Genomic DNA, 20,485 nt, shown 5'->3' with positions numbered 1-20,485 from the left:
ACAATAGTTCTACCCCCATAGGATCAACTTCATTTACCACCCAGGTTTCCCTGACATATAGGACTACACCACAAACCTTTTTTGTCCATTTTGTGTTTTCTAAATACCGTATATCCCTGAATATTATATTCATTTCCATCCTCTGGATTAAGCCATCTTTCTGATAATCTCACCACATCATAGATCCCTACTTCCACAACAGCCTTCAGTTCAGCATCTTATTTCTAATACTTCTCATTTTCATGTGTATACATCTTATCTTAGATTTGCCTCCTCTTGCACTGCCCCTTCCCCCCCCCCACCATGTCTGCATATTCCTGGTTTCTGATTCTGGCGGGGTATCTGTGACTAAATCTACCTGTTGACTGCCTTCTCCCTTACCATCTGTCTTGTCTGGGCTCCTATTTCCACCCTGCCCTCTCCCCCTCCACCTGTCTAATGTAAATGTTTTTCTATTGCTATCTCAGTGTTCCTCACAAGTCTTTTTGTCCTAACTTAGTTAAAGCATAGCTAAGTCTCTCCTCTACTAGTCTTTTTTTATTCTGGAAGAATTTCCCGTAATTTATGAAGGCATTATTGTTGTTCTCACACCATGTTGCCAGCCACTCGTTTATCTCCTCAATTCCATTGGTGAACTCCCCTCCTTTCCCAAATACTGGAAGTATACCAGAGAACATTACTCCATCCTCTATCTTTTAGTTTGGAGCCAATCCTCATATATGTGGCTTTTAAGGCCCCTTTTTTATTTCTCCCTATGTCCTTTATCACTATGTGGATTACACCACTGGGTCTCTACCTGTCTGCTTCAGTATCCCTTCTATCCTCCCCTCAAGATTTATCACTCGAGCTCCAGGAAGATACCTCACCTTCCTGAAGCAGGACAAACATACTTGGCTGTCCACTTTCCTGAGAAAAGAATCACCTATGACTGAAATCTCTCTGTGACCTGCAAACTGTGTCTTTGTTTAAGCTGTACTCTCTGGTTTTTGAACAACCTTTATTTCTGGGACCTTGTATCCTTCTGCATAATTGGGCAATGTCTGGTATTTGTTTGCTAGTGTGACCTCCTGGGTAGCTTCACGGGGTTTGCTACATTTCTTGCTTCCTTTATCAACCTTAATCCTTCCAGTATTTCCATTACCGTGGCTTCTTCCAGCAATTTTTCTTTGCCATGACAACATTGCTCCTGATTATGCTAGTCTCCAATCCCTGAATGTTTGCTTTCGAGGTCAGATGTTAGCTGGGCCGTATCACTTACCTGAGACTCTAATACTATCCACTCGCCCTAAAAATCCCTTTGCTTTTGTCTACACTTGTAAGTTCCTGTACCTTGTTTTCTAAGATCATAACTTTTTCTTTAAGCTTATTAATTAACAGATAGTTTTTACATCTCTTCCATCCACTATTGTATCTGCCTTTCTCATTTGTGAACATCCCACAACACAAACACTTCAAGGTCTGTATTTTAGTTTTACTTCTTGTGGCTATTTTCCTTTCGAGTTATATTTCTCCAATTGCCCACTTTTTAATCTCAGGTGCTCCCTTTTGAATTTCCTTCTATCTGGTGCCCACTTTTAATTTTGACTTCCCTCAGATGTATTGTTTACTTTTTATATTATTTAATTTGGTGATCCGCTTTGTCATCTATTTCACACAGGTGTTCTTTTTCACCTTATTTCCTCTCCATTGCACTATTAACTTCTTTGGTGCTTTCCATTCAATCTACTTCTGCTGTATCCAGCCTCTGCCCTGTTCTTGTAGCTGTGATATTGATATAGCTGGTCCAGTTAAGGTTCTGGTCAATGGTAATTCCCAAGATGCTGATGGTGGAGGACTGGCAATGGTGGTTCTGTTGAAGATCAAGGGGAGATGAATGTGCCTTCTCCTATTCAAGATGGTCAATACCTGACACATATTTGACGTGAATATTCCCTGCGACTTGTCAGCCTAAGCCTGGGTGCTATCCAGGACCTACTGTAGGCTGGCATGGGCTGCTTCATTATCATAGAAGTCGTGAGTGGAGCTCAATACTGTAGAATCATCAGCAAACAGCCCATCTCTCTGACTTTATGACAGAAGTTAGATCATTGATGAAGCAACTGAAGATGATTGGGCCAAGGACACTTCCCTGAGGAACTCCTGCAGTGATGTTCTGAGACTTCTGCAATCATAACCAGCCACTGGAGGGTTTCCCCCCTTGAATCCCATTGTCCTCAAGGCTCTTGGTACCATACTCAGTTAAATTCTGCTTTGATGTTGACTACTCTGACCTCTCCTCTAGCATTCAGCTCTTGCATCATGTCTGGATCAAGGCTGTGATTGAGGTCTGGAGCCGAGGAGTTCTGACAGAACCTGAACTAAGATTTGGAGGGCTGTTTATTGGGGAATAGGTGTCACCTGATGGCACTATTGATATCTATTTTCTTATTCATTCATGGGATGTGGGCGTCACTGGCAAGGCCAACATTTATTGCCCATCCTTAATTGCCCTAGAGAAGGTGGTGGTGAGCTGCCTTCTTGGACTGCTGCAGTCTGTGCGGTGAAGGTTCTACCTCAGTGCTGTTAGGTAGGGAGTTCCAGGATTTTGACCCAGCGATGACGAAGGAATGGTGATACATTTCCAAGTCATGATGATGTGTTACTTGGGGGGAAACGTGCAGGCGGTGCTGCCCTTGTCCTTCTAGGTGGTATAGGTTGCGGGTTTGGGAGGTGCTGCCTATCAAGTGGGCTGCTTTGTCCTGGATGGTGTCGAGCTTCTTGATTGTTGGAGCTGCACTCATCCAGGCAGGTGGAGAGTATTCCATCACACTCCTGACTTGTGCCTTGTAGATGGTGGAAAGGCTTTGGGGAGTCAGGAGGTGAGTCACTCGCTGCAGAATACCCAGCCTCTGACCTGCTCCTATAGCCACAGTATTTATGTGGCTGGTCCAGTTAAGTTTCTGGTCAATGGTGACCCCCAGGATGTCGATGGTGGGGGATTCAGCGATGGTAATGCCGTTGAATGTCAAGGGGAGGTGGTTGGACTCTCTCATGTCGGAGATGGTCATTGCCTGGCACTTGTCTGGTGTGAATGTTACTTGCCACTTATGAGCCCAAGCCTGGCTGTTGTCCAGGTCTTGCTGCATGCGGGCACGGACTGCTTCATTATCTGAGGGGTTGCGAATGGAACTGAACACTCTGCAATCAATCACCTTACGGCTGATTGACAGGAGGCTGATAGAGCGGTAATTGGCCAGATTAGATTTAACCTGTTCTTTGCGAATAGGACATATTATGATTCACCTTTTTAAAAACTATCTCACCCTCCCCTGCTAGGGTAACTTTTTTTGTAATTTTTTAATGGTATTGTTAGATTACAGGATGATGTCAGCAAAATTCCCTGAGGCAGTGAATGGAAGTGATAGAAGATCTACACCAATCATAACGTATGGAAATTCATTTTGGAGAAAAAGTCAAAACAGTATTCTGTTTTTCTTATTTTTATGGGAGCATTGGGAAGATTTTCCTCCTTACTGTTTTGTGTTTTTAACCTCAATTCTTCATCTGCCTTGCATTACCCGTCAGTGCTAGGTGTGACTCTCCCGTATGGGTTTTCCCTCTTCACCCCTGCTGGGAGAACACTGCAGTCTTCACTTGACGCCTCCCTGCTTGATGCAGCTCAGAAACATGTCATTTTATTTTAATAAATCGTAATTTAGATCAGGATGGTAGGCATTGTAGACTCATCGGAGGTGTCTTGTGGGACTGGATTAATTTAAATAAATAGAACCTGGGACGTATATGCTTACTGTGAATTTAAATCTAGTACTGGCAAATATATTCATCAGTGTGTGTGGACTGGGGGCTGAAACAATCATTACAGTGTTGTGCATTATTAATGAAGACAAGGAGTACTGCTTGAAAGTAATGGAATACTCAAGCACAGCATAAGAAATAAAAGATTTGGCTTGCATTAGATATGCAGAAATAGTGAAACAATATAATTGCTATTTTACAGGCCCCTAAAAACAAAAACCATACTCCTCAGGAAGGCATCTCCAGGGTGTTGAGAAATGATTTTTTTTTTTGGGAAGTTCATAATTTAGTTTCTTTACAAACAGAAATTAACTTGATGATAAATGTGATGTTTTCACTATGGAGTCCGTAACAGTTGGTGGAAGGTAGAGAGAGTAGGATAGAATGTCTGTGTGCTACTCATACACTTCTAATAAACAAATAATGTCATGATAACAAAAACTGCAAGATACCTGTACCACAAACAGTGTAGAGAGCAAAATCTTAACAGAACAAATGACATGTTGCAATCCTAATGGTATCAACATTCTGGGCCGGATTAGCAGAATCTGATCTCCATATGTTAATCGCTCTCAGCAGAAAATAAACGTCTGATTTTAACTCCCCGCATCTGATAAGAACAGGGAGAGCATGGGGTTAAAATATCAACAGCGTGGTACTGACCTTGTCCACACCGCACTTGCACCCCGTGCTATTTTAACAGGCGCATTTTGGGCAACGTCAGTGACACTTGCCCATTTTGAAGGTTTCTTTGTGGGACAGGAGGAGCAGGAGTGTTCCTCGGGGCCACACAAGGAATACTTGGGCCTCCTCTGCCCCGGGCTTACCCTTACCTCTGACTGCGATCATGCCCTGTGCCCCCACCATCCACTTACCTGACTGCTGGTGATCATTCCCGCAAGTCCCTGGCTGCCATCTCCTGTCACACTTGCCCCGTTCTCAACAGGCCGACTTCTTGTCAGTCTTGCTGGGTTTGGGCTGGAGTCTGACCTGCATTATGTTAATGAGGCCTGGAAGCTAAAATGACCTAGGTCTCACGTTGGCGAGTCGGGGTTAACCTGCCATTCTCCCCGTTGGCCCCACGCTGAACTCACGTACCGAGTTAAAATTGGGGCTTAAAGTTGTGTGTTAAAAATTTTCACTGGAATGAGGGCTACCCTTGTGGCTTAGTGGGTAAATGCATTGAATGGTTTACCACTGAACCATACAGACCGGGAAGGTCCCTGGTTTGTGTTGAATTAGCTGATTCCAGTTTAGGTGCATGTAAAGGGTCAGCATAACTGAGCTGGGAAGAGGAAAAACCAACTAGGATATCCAGTGAATCTTTGGTAAGAAGAAGATTGGGCTTGGCTGTGATGGCCCTCAGTCCCCACAATTGAATAGCCTGTTGACACATGAAGAATGAATGATCTGAATTTCCTCATCACACTGCTGTTGTATGTGGTTTTGCAAGTTCGATATGAATGAGAAAGATAGTGAAAGTACATTAATACCCCATAATTTGTTTAGCTGGTGCGTCTGTGTGATTTTTTTTCTATAATAAGGGTATCAAGCATTCAGGTTACAAAACAGTTGAGTTTCTCCACCCCTGGAGGGTCTAACATAATTAATGACGTGTTACTTGTAAAGCTCCTGAACATTAGAGGCCCGTTGTGATAAATATGCTACAGATTTTAGTGTTAGAGGATGAAAACAAACATAGTGACAGTACAGGAGTTTGATTTGAAACTGATTGGTTGCTAATATAACAATCAAATAATCAAATAAGTATTTAAAGCAAATAAGTGTGGCAAGCATAAGGCATCCTATATATATATATATAGAGATAGTTCAGTGAGATAACGGACCTGGGTCAAAGTGACTGGGCAGAAGTAAGTGAACAGGACAATGGATCAGCAGTGGGAAACCTTCAAATATGAAATGCGTAGAAAACAAAATAAATATAAGGTAAAAAAGGCATGCATCAAAGAATTGAGTTCTGTGGATAAATAGAAGGTGGTTATTTAGAGAGGGAGGAGTGAGGCTATAGAATGATTTCAACACAAGATGAAAATTTTTAATTTGAGGTGTTGGGGGTCCAGGAGCCAACGTAGGTCAGCGAGGGCTATGGTAATGGGTGAATAGGAATTGGTGTGGTATACGATTCAGGCAGCAGAGTTTTGGATGAACTGAAGTTGAAAGAGAGTGGAGGATGGGAAGCCTGCTAAGAAAGCATTGGATTAATAGAGTTTGGAGGTGAGAATGGCAAGGATGAAGGTTCCAGTTGCAGGTGGGTTGAGGTAAGGATGGAGTCAGGCAATGTCATGGAAGTGAAAATAGCAAGTTTTTAATGATGGGGAGGATATGGAGTCAGAAGCTTAGCTCGAGGTCCAAAAGGACACTGAGGTTGCGACAGGCTGGTTCAGCCGGAGACAGTAGCCAAGGAGGGGAGATGGAGTCATTGTTGATGGTATGGAAATTGTGGTGGTGGCTGAAGATGATGGCTTAGGTTTTCCCAATGTTTAGCTGGAGGAAGTTATGGCTCATTCAAGACTGGATGTTAGGCAATCAGTCTGACACTCCGGAGCTAGTGGTAGGATCAAAGGAGGTGGTGGAGAGATCAAGTTGGGTGTCATTGGCACCTATGTAGAAGCTGACCACATTTGGATGATGAGGAAATAGAGGGGGCTAAGAATGGATACTAGTGGGACTCTGGATATGCAGGGGTAGGAAGAGAAGCCACTGCTGGAGACGCCATAGTGGGATCAGTAGGAATGGAAACAAGGAGGGCAGTCCCACAGGGCTGGATAAGAGAGATGAGGCATTGGGGGAGAATACTATGGTCATTGATGTCAAAGGCTACAGAAAGGTTAAGGAGGACAAGTAGGGATAATGCACCATGGTCACACTCACGGAGGATGTCATTCATGACTTTGGTTAGGGCTGTTTCAGTCCAGTTGGAGGGGCAGAAATCTGATCGGAGGGTTTCAAATAGGGAGTTGTGGAAACGATCTGGGATTCAAGGACTTCGGAGAGGAAAGAAAGGTTGAAGATGGGGGAGGGGTATTCAGCAAGGACAGAGGGTTAAGGATATTTTTTTGAGGAGGGGTTGATGATGGAGGTTTTGAAAGGGAAATGAACAGTGCTTGAATAGAGGGGGCTGTTTATAATATTAGTTAGCATGGGGGCCAGGATAGGTAGTTGGATCCTCATGAATTTAGTGGAAATAGGGTCAAAGGATCAGGAGGTAAGTTTCATAGATGAGATGAAATTAGAGAGGGTGAGGGGGGAAATGGGGGAGAAACGGGGGAGAAACTGGAGAAGGATGGTGGTTTGGGGCTAAAGTGGGAGGAAGACTTGGCAGAGGTTTGACAGTGGGCGACGGAAAGGAGGGGGGGAGAAGCAGCAGTGGAAGCTGAATGGATGATCCTTATCTTGGTAACAAACATGAACATACGAACATACCAAAATAAAGAACTGGAAAAGACCAATTGGTCAAGCTTGTCCTATACTGTAATGGTGTAAATTCTATACACCATCACCTCCATCTGCCCCTGCTCCCCTCCCACCAACCATGCAATCTCCTGGGTGAGGCAAAAAAACAGTGCAAAATCGTTAGGCCAATTTAGGAAAAAACTCTGAGGTGTTCCTCTCTGAACCCCAAATGTGATCAAACAAGTTCTAGGAAACCACAGTGACTGGGAGACATGTACCCCAATACCCACCTACCTTCTATCTGCAGTTATGTTAGCCCGGTACTCATCCAGCTCCGTTTTGAGTTATTGCAGTGAATACATACTCATTGCATGTGCTGGCAACTTGTTCCAGAGGTCAAAGATTCTCTGTGAAAGGAAATACCTCCTAATATCTAACATAGTTCTATGCTCATGTAACTTAAACTCATGTCTCTGGTCCTCCCTAGCTTATCTAGTTCAAAGAGCCTAGTCACACAGGCTGAATCTAATTCTTCCATTATTTTAAAAACCTCAATTAAATCTCTTTGAAGTCTACGCTTTTCTAGAAGGAAAAGCCCCAGTTATCTAAACAAAGGGCCTTTAAGCTAAGCATCAATTTAGTGACCTTCCTCTGAATGTTTTCCATTGCCTCTATATTACCCATGTGAGGGGATCAAAACTGGACACGATGTTCTAGATGAGGCCTAACCAAGGCCTTGCATAAAGACAGTACAGTATTTATTGTTTTATGTTTAAACATCCTGGCAATACATCCTAACACTCTTATTTGTTTTTTGAAATAGCCTCGTTGCACTGATTGTGAGCCTTCAAATATTCATGCAACATAACACCCAGGTCCTTCTTCTGCTCAGCAGCCTTGAACATGCAACCGTGCGCAATTCTTTGTATCATGTGTGCATTTGAGGGCAGTTCTCCCAATGCCTTCATCCAGATCATTTGTAAAGATGAAGAACACTGGCCCTAACACTGACCCCTGCGGGACTCCACTAGTGACTGGTCCTCACACAGAACCACTACCATTAATAACTACCTTCTCTCTATACGTAAATGCAACCAGTTCCTCATATAACCTGAAACCTGCCCACTAGTCCCATAGGACTCAACCTTATTTAGTAGCCTTTTGTATGGCATCTTGTCAAAATCTTTTTGAAAATCAATGTTTTCAAAACATCCACCAACCTAATGACTTCCCAAAACAAATTCAACCAGGTTGGTGAGAAAGTTCCATCTTTTCTAAAAGCCATGTTGAAAATTTCTAATATCCCTTCTCTGTCAAGGTTCAGTGCATCTCTAAGGATCCTTTCTAGTAACTTGCCTACCAATTGAATTTAAGATAATGGGTCTGTAATTTCCAGTTTCTGACTTACTGCTCTTTTTAAATAAAAACACCTCATGGACCACTTGCCAGTCCATGAGAACAATCACAGACCCCAGTGAACTGTTAAATATGAGAGCAAGGGCCTTGCAGAGCACAGTCCCCATTTCTTTGAACACCCTTGGGTGGATTACGTCAGGTGTTTTGAGATCTTTTATTCTAGCCAGGACTATATCTACTTTCACTTTGACAGTTTCAATTTTATCATCCCTACGATGTATTAATTGGTAACTCAGCATCATTTTCTGCAGTGAACACCAATGCAATGTAGCCATTTAAGATTCATGATCTCCTTGCACTTCTTGTTAGAAGTGGGGGAGGGGGAGGGGTTTAAGTTGATGGTTGGTATTAGAGAAAAGGAGTCTGGGGTTATCTTTGCTCTCCAAGATGATTCTACATTAGGGGGCAGTTTTTGGCAGAGGACAGCTCGGATGGTAGAGCTGGATACAGTCGAGCCAGATCTGGCAATGCAAGGCTATACATGTTGTGTGCCAGGTGCAGTCAAGTTTGTGTCCCTTGGACTTGAGGGAGCGAAAATGAGGTCATACAGGGGGACTGACAGGGATGGGAGGGAGTAGCGATTTTGCTGGAGTGGAGGACGTCAAAGGTGAAGGGACTGGTTGAACAAGCAATTTGCATCAGAGTTATTATGGTGAATGGAAAGCTAAAGGCTAGCCAGGTAAGGGTTTCAGAGTGTGGTTGGAAGTGACTTGAAGGAAAGCCACAGGGGCTGATGCAGAAAGAAGTGGGGTTGAAAAAGGAGGATATGGGTTGTGCTAGATACAAGAAAGTAGTTGGAAATAGCCTTGTCAGTGATTGAGACCATAGGAATAGAGAGGCCATGGGAAATCACAATGTCAAGGGGGTGGCCATGACTATGGGTAGGAGAGCTTATTTACAGGGAGAGTTTTTCAGAGATGAGAGTGCTAGGAAAGCTGAGTTGGAGATTGAGAACACTGAGGAAGAGGAGCCACTCAGTGCTCAGGCAAGATATCTCCAGGAGAAACTCAGGGTGGGGCTTGCGGAGGTGATAAACCTGAGGGTTTTAAAGGTGAGGTGAGAGGGGTGGAACAGGGTAAGATGCTCGATGGAGGAAAAGGTGCCAGAGAAGTAGAGGGTGAGGGCAAGTGGGGAGGGTTTGGTGAGGGGCGAGGTGTCCTCACCCATGATCTATGGTGAAAGCTAGGGTGATAATACCTCTGTCAACATCTCCTGCTGGGATATCAACACCTCTGTTTAAAAATGGAGAGTAGCATAAATGGAGTAACTGTAGATCACTTAGTCTAATCCTAGTTTTGGGCAAAATCTTAGAGACCAAATTTGTGAGCATATTTGGATGTATGAGTCAACCTCAGGACTGTCAGCATGGATTTGTTAAAGGCAAGTCATATTTGACAGATTTAACAAAGTTTTGTTGAAGAAGTGACTGATTGGATATATAAAAAGAGAACACAGTAGTTGTAGTGTATATGGATTTTCAGAATGCCTTTGATAAAGTGTCTCGCAGGAGGCTAGTTAGAAAAATTCAGGCATATGGTATAAAAGGAAATGGAGTAACTTGGATAGAAAGTTGGAAACAAAGGGTTAGATTAACAGGTGTTGCACAGATTAAAAAACGGGGTTGCGATGGCCCAATGTGCAGGCTTACATGCACTGGCAGCTCTGAGTTTGGGCTGCAATAAGTTTTCTGATGGGAGTCTCTCCTGCAAATTTGAATAAGCTACAGACATATGAAAAACTTTCCCAGAGAGCTTGGCCCATAGCACACTTGGCTGGGGAGTGGTAAATCTGTCAAGACACCAACTCTTAAAGGGCTTCAGGCTTCCATTAAAAAGGGGTGGTGATGGAAAGTTCAATAATTGTTCACAATGTTACAGTTAGTCATGATACTGAATGGTTGGAGGTCTTTCTGCAGAAGGTGCAGTAAAGCCTCTGTTTGGGGCAGAAGGTGACCCTTCAGTAAAAGCACAGGTGGAAGCTGCATGAAGGGAGGTCACCAACTGAGTTAGCGCTATCATCGAGTTGGCTCCAAATAAGGAAAAAGTTTCCTGATATCAGGGGGAGGGTGAAGATAACTTTACTCCTTGGCTCAGTGGTAGCATTCTCGCCTATGACAGAAGGTTGTGGGTTCAAGCCCCACTTCAGAGACTTGAGCACATAATCTAGGCTGACACTTCAGTGCAGTACTGAAGAAAAGCTGCACCATTGGAGGTGCCGTCTTTCGGATGAGATGTTAAACTAAGGCTCTGTCTGCCGTCTCAGGTGGATGTAAAAGATCTCATGACACTTTTTGAAGAAGAGCAGGGGAGTTCTCCTGGTGTCCTGGGCAACATTTATACCTCAATCAACATCTAAAACAGGTCATTTATTTCATTGCTGTTTGTGGGCCCATGCTGAGCGTAAATTGGCTTCTGCGTCTCCCTGCATTACAACAATGACTACACTTCAAAAGTATTTAATTGGCTGTAAAGCACTTTGGGACGTCCTGAGGTCATGAAAGGCGCTATATAAATGCAAATTCTTTCTTTTTTCTTTCTACTCTTCAATTTTGCTCAGATTTCTTGTGAGGCTCACCAGCCACAACACAAACCTAAATTGAGAACTGATGCAGCCTTTGGGAGGAGTTCACATCCACTGTGCTTTGTGAGCACTCCGCCATTATATACACAGTCATGGCACATTTTTCTTGAAGGTTGAGGTAGCAGCTGAGGAATAGCAAACAGATGCTGAGGCATCCAGTCCAAGGTGCTCCTCTGCTATTAATGGGTTTCCCAGTGGGATCAGCAACCATGGATGCAGAGAAGCATGCACTTCGTGTTTCTTATTCTTCAAGCACCATGGACCGCTGCACAATGAAGGTATCGTGGCTGCTTGCTGGATAACGACCACTGATATACATGATGATGTTTTTGTGGTTGGATACCACCTGAACAGTAATTGAGTGCAAACTCCTTCTGTTCATGTAGGCCACGGGACTGATACAGAGAACTTTACTGTCCACATGGGTGCCACCTACTCCACCGTCCACTCGAAGTAACTCTGCCATCCAGTGAAAGTTGTATCCTGACCAGCTGATGCTCCTTTCCACAGAAAAAAAAGATGGACTTGTTGTGCTCTGCAAACACTGTTTTCCATTTGCTTGATGCAAGTGTGCCGTGCAGACTGGCTGAAGTGGCAGATACCACTTGTGATGAATTGGAACAATGTGGTGGCATGAAAGCTTCATACCGCGATAACCTTCCATATTATGGGAAATGCTGTCCCTGATCCATATATTGCCTGAAGGTTATCTTGCAACGGATGGTACAAGTCTGTAGCAGCTGCTTTTGTGAAGTGGTAACAAAAACAGATCTCCGTTTACCTGAAGGAGTCTATAAATGCCCATAACAAACTGGTGACAGGTGTGCACCAAACCTCTCAAGTGTCATTGTACCTGCATTTGTTGGCTCCTTGTGAATGATTCTTATCTAAGATATACAGTACATCTCCCAAAGGAATAACCAACCTCACCACTTTTTGTGATGCAATTTATATGTCAACATCAATCAAGAATAATGAAGAACAATATTGGCAAGAAATACCCAAAAATGATTGACTATCGAGCAAACTCAATTAATGCATGAGCAGGATATAATCAAAAATGTAAAAAAAAAGACTTTTTAACAGGACCTAAAATTACCATCCCAATTCAAGAAGCCTGCTTGAACAAGCCCAATTCCCAGAATTCCCATATGTAAAATAATTTACATATTTAAAAGAGCCCTCCACATGTCCTTAATGCAGCCTCATCACCTGTTGAAAAATCTGGTGTGACGTGAATCGGGTACACAAAGTCAGGGCTAGATTTTACAGCCACCAACAAGGTTCCATGCTACAGACAGAGCCTTGGAAATTCAAGTCTAAGAAATTCTGCTTCTGAGAATAAAAAAGGAATTTGATTTATTCAATCATAGTGAATCAGTGTCTCTATAGTATATTGTACATTAAATGACATAAATCATGTGCTCCTACTAATTATGAGCATTGTCAGGGGAAATCCACTAATATATTAAAATTCTTGAGGATAGCATGCACTTCTATTGTACTTTTCCATTACATTTTTCTGTCACTCTTCATTGGTTGGCTCAAATCAGAACTGAAGAGTTAGGGAATTTACTAAGGGCATAAGAAAACAACCAATCTGAATGACCAGTTAGAAGAACATACCAATAAAAAAGGAAAACGTGAACCAATTAAATTACTAAGACATCATTTGAATTTGTTTCAGCCAATTTTTGCCCTCAGCCTGGTAGGTATGGGTTAAAAGTAAGGCTTTAAGCATAATCAGAACATAACAAATTACATAGATAATGTGATTAAATGTACCTATAGAGTTGTCTTTTGTGTGTTTGAGTAATTTCATTCATCTGAAGGCCCCGCCTCTCTGAAAAGCCTGGACTTGAAGTCGATATTTCGATCAACAGCTATCATGTTTTTCGCTTCAGGAAGATGACAGTCTGAGCATGGGCAGAATTTCCCCTAGTCAATCAAGTAGCATTCTGTCAGGACGAGTGACTCACAACCAGAGGGTATATCTCCTCGTGGTGTAAAAGGATTTTTTGAGTTTCTTTCCAAATCTTTCTAAGTTTTTCCAAGTTATTTGGAAACAATCTACAGAGTGAATTTTTCAGTCAGAGATAAAAAAATAAATAAATACACAGGTAAAGCAACATGTAATAGTTATTGTCAATCATTAATAGAAATTAACTTGATTGTTGAACTTGATTCCTAAAACATTGGTAAAAATCACAGGATACCATGTAATAAGAACAGAATTTGATATTTTCAGCTATTATAAATAGGTTACTCTGATAACACACTGGGGCCGATTTTCACTGCCCCCGCTGGACAGGAATGGGGCAGGAGTGCTTTGAAAATAATGGTGTTGAACTTACCACAACTATTCCCGATGCCGATCTGCCCACCACCATTTCTTGGGGGTCTTGCAGACATAATTTTCAGGTACCAATGGGCAGAGGGTGCACTGTGCCGGCCACTCACAACTGCCCAGAAAATATGTGCCATTGATTTTTGTGGGACCAGTGCTCCTCCTGGCCCCATAAAAATCTCTGGCCCACTGGTCCTTTTGCTCCCCCTTAAACCTCCAACATTCAGATGGGATCAGCAGAGGAGCTCTCAAGATATCTCTTCCCACCCACCCCCGCCCCAACCACTGCAATCAGCGAGCTGCCTGTGAGTGCTGGTTCAGTGCTTGCAGATTGCCAATCCCTTGGAAATGACCCTTAAAATGCCCTGGGCCTCTTGCTAAGGACAACTGGCAAACGGGATGATCACTCCGCCCACCCCCACCAGACGTCTGCTGTAATTGGCTCCATTGTGTGTTACAAGTCATAGCATCCTCTGTCTCATTCTGAGCAACACCATGAGAGATCTGCTAGTATATATAAAAGTCATGTGTCTAGCATGTTTGTATCACACCTCAGAGTTTGAAAGTGGCACCCATCAAAATGTTACACTTGGAAAGCATCACCCTTGAGAGTATATGTCACATTTGCACCTAATTATCTCAAACATCATTTTCATAAAGGAGCAATGAATTATAACTGGATGGATACCAATGAACAAATGTCAATTGGGAACAAAAGATTTTTATCCCATAAATAGCCTCTGATTGGAAATCAGGTGCAGGGAAAAAATATCAGAAGAGCTGTCATCGAAGTTCATTGCAATACCAGTTCTATTGGACAGGTAAATTCCTACTTCTCTCAAGGTTCAGTAGTTTACATTTGAAAATTCTTCATCCTGTTCCCTTCCTCTGGATCCTGCTATGTTCCACTCCCCATCCTATTAACCAGATCTTGGACTACCTGTGAGCAATGACACCGAAGATCAGTTAGTATCAAGTAAAAATAATGAGTTGACGAAGGTTATTTCATTTTGGCTTCAAGCTGTTTTCCCATGGATTTTCATACATTTAGCACCCAAATAGCACCTGAAAAATAGACGCTACACACAGAAAAGATGAGCACCAACCCTTTGCCTCTGTTCAGCACCTGAATAGCACTGTTTCCAAATTTCCTTTATGGCGTTTCTGGTGGCTGCACCAGACTGCACTTGAAGAGGGAGCAGTGATGTGAATTATATGCAAATGAGTGTCAGAGAGCTCTGCACACAGATTTCCTGTAGTAGCACTGACTGAATCCAGAACTGCTGTTTAGGTCTTAACTGTCTTAAGAAACAGGCTGTTATTATTAAGAAAGGTCTTTATTTTTGTATTTTTGAATAAAAAATGGTATTGCTGCTTCAATACTTGTTGCAGAATGTTGTTTGTTTTTACACTTAATGACAGTGGCAGTGTTTTAGTACTGTGTTCCCCCCTCTACCTTTTTTTCCCAATACGGCTTATTTGGAGGCAGATGAGGGGTAACATCCAAAAGCCTCCCCATGACACGTGCTGAATTAATTTGCCTGGTCCTCTCCTGACACGCCAACAACTGTTTCCCTACCACAGAGCAAAAATGGCCCCTCCCTCTAACCATACAACTGCTCCGTCTTACCTGAAATAAAAAGAGAAGTCACACAGCCAAACCAGCTCCCCGCTCCTATTCCTGGGCCATCATTCTTCATACTCACACTTGTTTTCCATGTTTCTCCACCTTCTGCTTGGCATCATGGCACTGCCTTTTTACCATCTCTCTCCAAGGCAGACTGTGGGGCACCCAGACTCTTACTTGTGGTGTTACTGTCATTCCAGCCACTGACATGCAAATCACAGCTTTTGGAAGGCATAAATGGACTTCAAAATTTACCACTATTCATCAGAAGTAGTCAAGATAAAAATTCTGCTCCCCTTACCTATAAAATTCAAAATCCTTCTGGCTTTCCCATGGGGCTTCCATTTTACTTGCCCCTTTAATGTTGTTGCTGCCTTTAAGGTCCAGGCAGCATCTGGATTTCCTCTTCCTTGCTCCAATAGAGTGCCAGTACATGCACCTGGTGTGTCTGTTTGATGTTGATTAGGCCTGGCAGGAAGATTGGGTGCTAGAGATGTAGCCCCAGTGGAGCACATTTTCAATGTGTTGCACATAAATTGCCCCTGGACAGCACCTGCCCTGGAAAATCCACCCAATGATGTCCCAAATTCCTTAATAAAACTATCCTTTTATAATCACTTCCACCCATACAATAAAATGATGTGTGCTCTACTACTGGGATTTGATAGCTATCAACTGATTTGAACTTTCTGATTCTTCACTGGGTGAAGTGGCACCAAAAGTCTTCCTTTCTCTCACTTAGCATTTGCATTGAGCAACTCCTTATCTTCAGTGATTTAACCTCCACCTAAATTCCTCTACAACAACAGCAACAACAACAACAACAGCTTGCATTTATATAGCGTCGTTAACATAGTAAAACGTTCCAAGGTGCTTCACAGGAGCGTCTCAGCTAGTCTCCTATTCTCCAATTTCTCTGCACTCCTATCTTCACTCCTCCTTTGTATATCAATTCCTCCACCTCTTTGACATTGTCATCTTGCAATTTTTTTGCTGCATCTAAGATTAATACCACTGACACGACCATGTCTGATCACTTCCGTGTTTCTCTCAACATTGACCTCTTCTTGACAGTATCCAAATCCTCCACAATCAACCCTGTGCTAGAGAAAATTACCCCCACCCCCAGCTCCCTCTCAAGCACCTTTTCAATCACCCTATTTCCTTTCCTTTGGCCTTTCACTCACCTCAACACTGCTGCTGATCCTGGCCTGCTCAACAGTTCACTCCACTCCGCCTTTGTTGACTTCATGCCCTCTAAGTCCTTCACTGTCTCCCATCTCCATCGTTCATCCAGTTATTTTTTAGTTCACAACTTCACATCCATAAATCTGATTACTGCAAGGCTTTAGCAAATCTGACTAGAATAATACCTTTCCTCCCTCTCCAAGGCTCTCTTTCTATTCCAGGATTATCCTTGGGGGTAAGGAAAACCTCAGATTCCTTCTCTCTTTGACAAATCAATTACTTTTACCCTTTTCCTGTGCTCCACCTATGCTCACATCCAAAGTCAAATATGAATAGCTCATGGATCTTTTCATCTTGAAAATTGAGACTATCTCCTCAGCCACCTCCTCCTCCTCCTACTCCTTGCCCTTGACCTTGCATACCCCTGCCCTGACCTTCTGTCTCTCTTCCACATCTCACCAAGCTAATCTCCTCCATGATACTCACCTCTTGTGACCTTGATCCCTACCTAACCCAGCACTACACAATTTCAGAATCTCAGCCCAGGTACGGTAGCGTAGTGGTTATGTTACTGGACTAGTAATCCACAGGCCTGAAATAATAATCCAAATAACATCCTACAATGCAGTATTCAGAACTGCTTGCAATACTCCAACTGTGGCCTAAGAATGTCTTGTACAAATTTAACATCCTTGCTTTTTTATGCAAGGCCACTATATATTACTCAAAGACTCCCATTTGCCTCTGTAATGGCCCTTTCTAACTCTACTACTACCTTTAAAGGTTTACACATCAGCACTCCTAGGTCTCTCTGTTAACATAAGAACATAAGAAATAGGATCAAGAGTAGGCCATCCAGCCCCTCGAGCCTGCTCCGCCATTCATTAAGATCATGGCTGATCTTCTACTTCAACTCCACTTTCCTGCCTGATCCCCATAGCCCTTGATTCGCTTAGAGTCCAAAAATCTATCGATCTCAGCCTTGAATATACTCAATGACTAAGCATCCACAGCCCTCTGTGGTAGAGAATTCCAAAGATTCACAACTGTCTGATTGAAGAAATTCCTCCTCATCTCAGTCTTAAATGGCTGACCCCTTATCCTGTTCCCCCATGTTGTTAAGGGTATATTTTCTTTCATTTTTCCCCCTCAAAATGTTCTATTTCACGTTTCTGCGCATCAAAGTGCCATATATATGCCCACTTTGCCTACCTTAGGCTTTCCTACAATCTCCTGCATCCTTCCTCATAAAGGCCCTAATTTGGTGTTACCAGCAAAGTTTAATACCATTCCTCTTGTGCCTATGCCCAAATCATTTATATAAATAGAAAACAAAAGAAGTTCTAGAACAGATCCCTGGGGCACACCACTATCTGCCAACCTGAAGAACATCCATTTATCTCTACTTTCTGGCATACAGCCATCCCCTATCCGTTCAGCTACATTTCCTTTAATACCATGTTCTTCAGTCGTTGTAACAAGTCTCTTACAAGGCACCATATCAAATGAACTCTGAAAATCCATACATACAACATTTACCCCATTCCTTTTATACATTCTTTGATTTCATCAAGTTTTTTTTAATATAAGAAGCTATTGACAAATCTCCACTTAATGACCATTTTTAGGAGGCTTTCTCCTTTAGTGAGCATTTCGGGGAGATTTTATCTTCCAACACTTCCCCTGTGCCTTATTTCTAAGAGTTTTTTCCCCTCTTAGAATCTTGACTCCAGTAAGTGCAAAGAATTGATAAAGTTTGTATTTGATCTTCAGTTTTTGGGACATGCATGTCTCAGTGCCCATCGGCTGCTGCAACCCCAGTGCTTTCTTCTGGATACCTCCCCTTTTTAAAATTTGTTGAGACATATCTTTCTTTACGCAACCATGCCGTAGGATATCCCATGCAGAAATCATAAAGGATCTGATGAAATCTTTTGAGCATTTCAAACAATGTCTTATTGATCCTCTAATTCTTATTGTCTTATATGGTATCCAATACAATCAAACAGAGGATGTTCCCAATTGATTTTTGGAAGGCTATTGCAGATTTTATACAAAGAAATGATACTGGTTATTCCGAGCAGTTCTTACAATTCTATATTTTTACAGGGGAGTTTAACTTTCACATATATACATGTAATATATATATATAAAGTCAAAATATAAAAAGTGTGTTTATGATTATTATTGTTGTCATCATCATCAGGTATACTGGAGTTCATTAGTATAGCAGTGGGCCTGGTCAGCATTCGTGGTGTAGACAGTGGACTCTACCTCGGAATGAATGAGAAGGGGGAGCTGTATGGGTCGGTAAGTCCAAATTTGCGTTTTCAGTGATTTTAAATACATCTCACTATGGCAACAGGTTAGGGTTGCTTTGCACAAACAGGACTGAATTCATTTAATGCTGATAATTAATTTTGGTTAGTTGTGTATTTTAAAGAATTGATAAGTGTTTAATTATAAATAATTGACTTGGGAACACAAAGTGAACAAAATTAAGTTATTTTTTACTGAAACCACATGCAATGCAAACAGTTTCAAGGCTACACTGTCACATTAAAGACACTGTGTCCTTTTTGTGAGCCTATCTAGGCTGTATTTCAAAATGGTCCAGAGTGTAGCTTATAATGTATGCCAACCTTTGTGGGCCAACAAAAGCTTTAGTGTCTTATTATGTTGGCCTACAGACTGCGACTTTAAATCAAAAGTGCATTACTTTCTCATTGCTGTTCTTTGCTTTCCTTTGATGGTGATGCATAATTCTGTTACACTTACTTTTGTTGTCACATCGTGTTTTTACAGCATCCAAATATCACAGCATTTCTTACATTGTTGACAAACTTTCATAAAAGTGCAATTTGCTAGTATAGTAGGGAATAAGAATAGCTAATTTGGCCAGCTGAATCCGCCCTTTCCCAGTCACTATGAATAATTTGACCTCTCGTGGAATCTTCCCAATTTACTTAATCTACAGAGGGAACCAAATAACTAACTACGGGCAAAACTTTCGAAATGATAAAAATTTGAAATTACTTTGGCAAAGGCAATCAAGCAATGCCTCTATTATTCATTATTCACCCTTAACTGATTCCACACAATGTTCCAAAATAAGCCTTATCAATTAATTGTACAGAATTAAAAATACATGAGTTTGCCATATTAAACAAATCTCCAGGTGCATCCCAATACCTGATTAGCCTAACAGGCTCTAATTGACCGGACACTTTCAGTGAATGGATAATAATCTGACTTTTCTCTTTTCCCTCCTTTGTCAATGGTTATTTATGCATTGTGTATAATTTTCATGTTTCCAATTTCACTGTATACTTATTGATACTAATTCCGTCATTCCTTCGACCATACACCTATTTTGTCCAAATTCCTTTTGAACATTGTCAAATCATTCCTAAACCCCAATTATCACTGCCTGCCAGATAGAGCCTGGTCCATTTATCATTACCTTTTGCTTTCTATTGCCAAGCTAATTTTCAATCCAGCTAACTAATTTTCCATTAATTCCATGCAGCTTTTATCATCTTAACAAACTTCAGACACAGAATTTTATCTTTTGAAAATCCAAGTAATTATGTCTTTGGAATAGCCCTTATCCACTAATTTAGTTACCTCCTCAAAGAATTCCAGTAGATTTGTGAGGCATGACATATTGCTTCTAAAACCACACTGGCTGCCCCTTATGGCCCCTGTGTTTTTATAACTTGATGGTAACTGCACCATAATCACAAATCCCAAAAGAAAGGAGTATCATAGTTGTAAAAAGCACTCTGTTACAGTAGAAGCTTTATTAATCAATAAATGTAAAGATTGAGCAGGCGTAAATATCTATCCTCTGTGTTGTTAAAAGTTTTACGTCTGCTGTGTGTCAGTAGGGTATGAAGCATGTTGATTGGTTCAAATTTCAGATACACTAAAAAAGAAACCAATTAAAACCAGTAGCTGGTAAAAAACACAATGGGGGTAATTTTCACCTTCACCACCTGGGCAGTAACCTGGCAGAGCACATTGCTTGCCCATTCTAGAATCTTCCCAAGTTTCATCCCAGTAAAGGTGAAAATGTACCTAATTTCTCAAAATAATGTTATTGTCTTTAAAAAAAT

The 20,485-nt window shown here is 41.9% G+C and overlaps 1 protein-coding gene across 3 annotated transcripts in view; it reads left to right on the top strand.

The window, feature by feature from the left end:
- Positions 1-20,485, top strand: part of LOC137322495 (fibroblast growth factor 9) — a 44,809-nt gene that overhangs the window by 11,682 nt on the left and 12,642 nt on the right. For all 3 annotated transcript variants that reach the window (XM_067985415.1, XM_067985413.1, XM_067985414.1), the window contains one exon: positions 18,574-18,677. In XM_067985415.1, the coding sequence (XP_067841516.1) occupies positions 18,574-18,677 (104 nt within the window). The remainder of the gene's footprint in view (positions 1-18,573; positions 18,678-20,485) is intronic.

This window comes from Heptranchias perlo, chromosome 6 (genome assembly GCF_035084215.1).
Source record: "Heptranchias perlo isolate sHepPer1 chromosome 6, sHepPer1.hap1, whole genome shotgun sequence".
Lineage (NCBI taxonomy): Eukaryota > Metazoa > Chordata > Chondrichthyes > Hexanchiformes > Hexanchidae > Heptranchias > Heptranchias perlo.
Note: the sequence above shows the minus strand (reverse complement) of the source record. Positions and strands in the feature narration are given on the sequence as shown.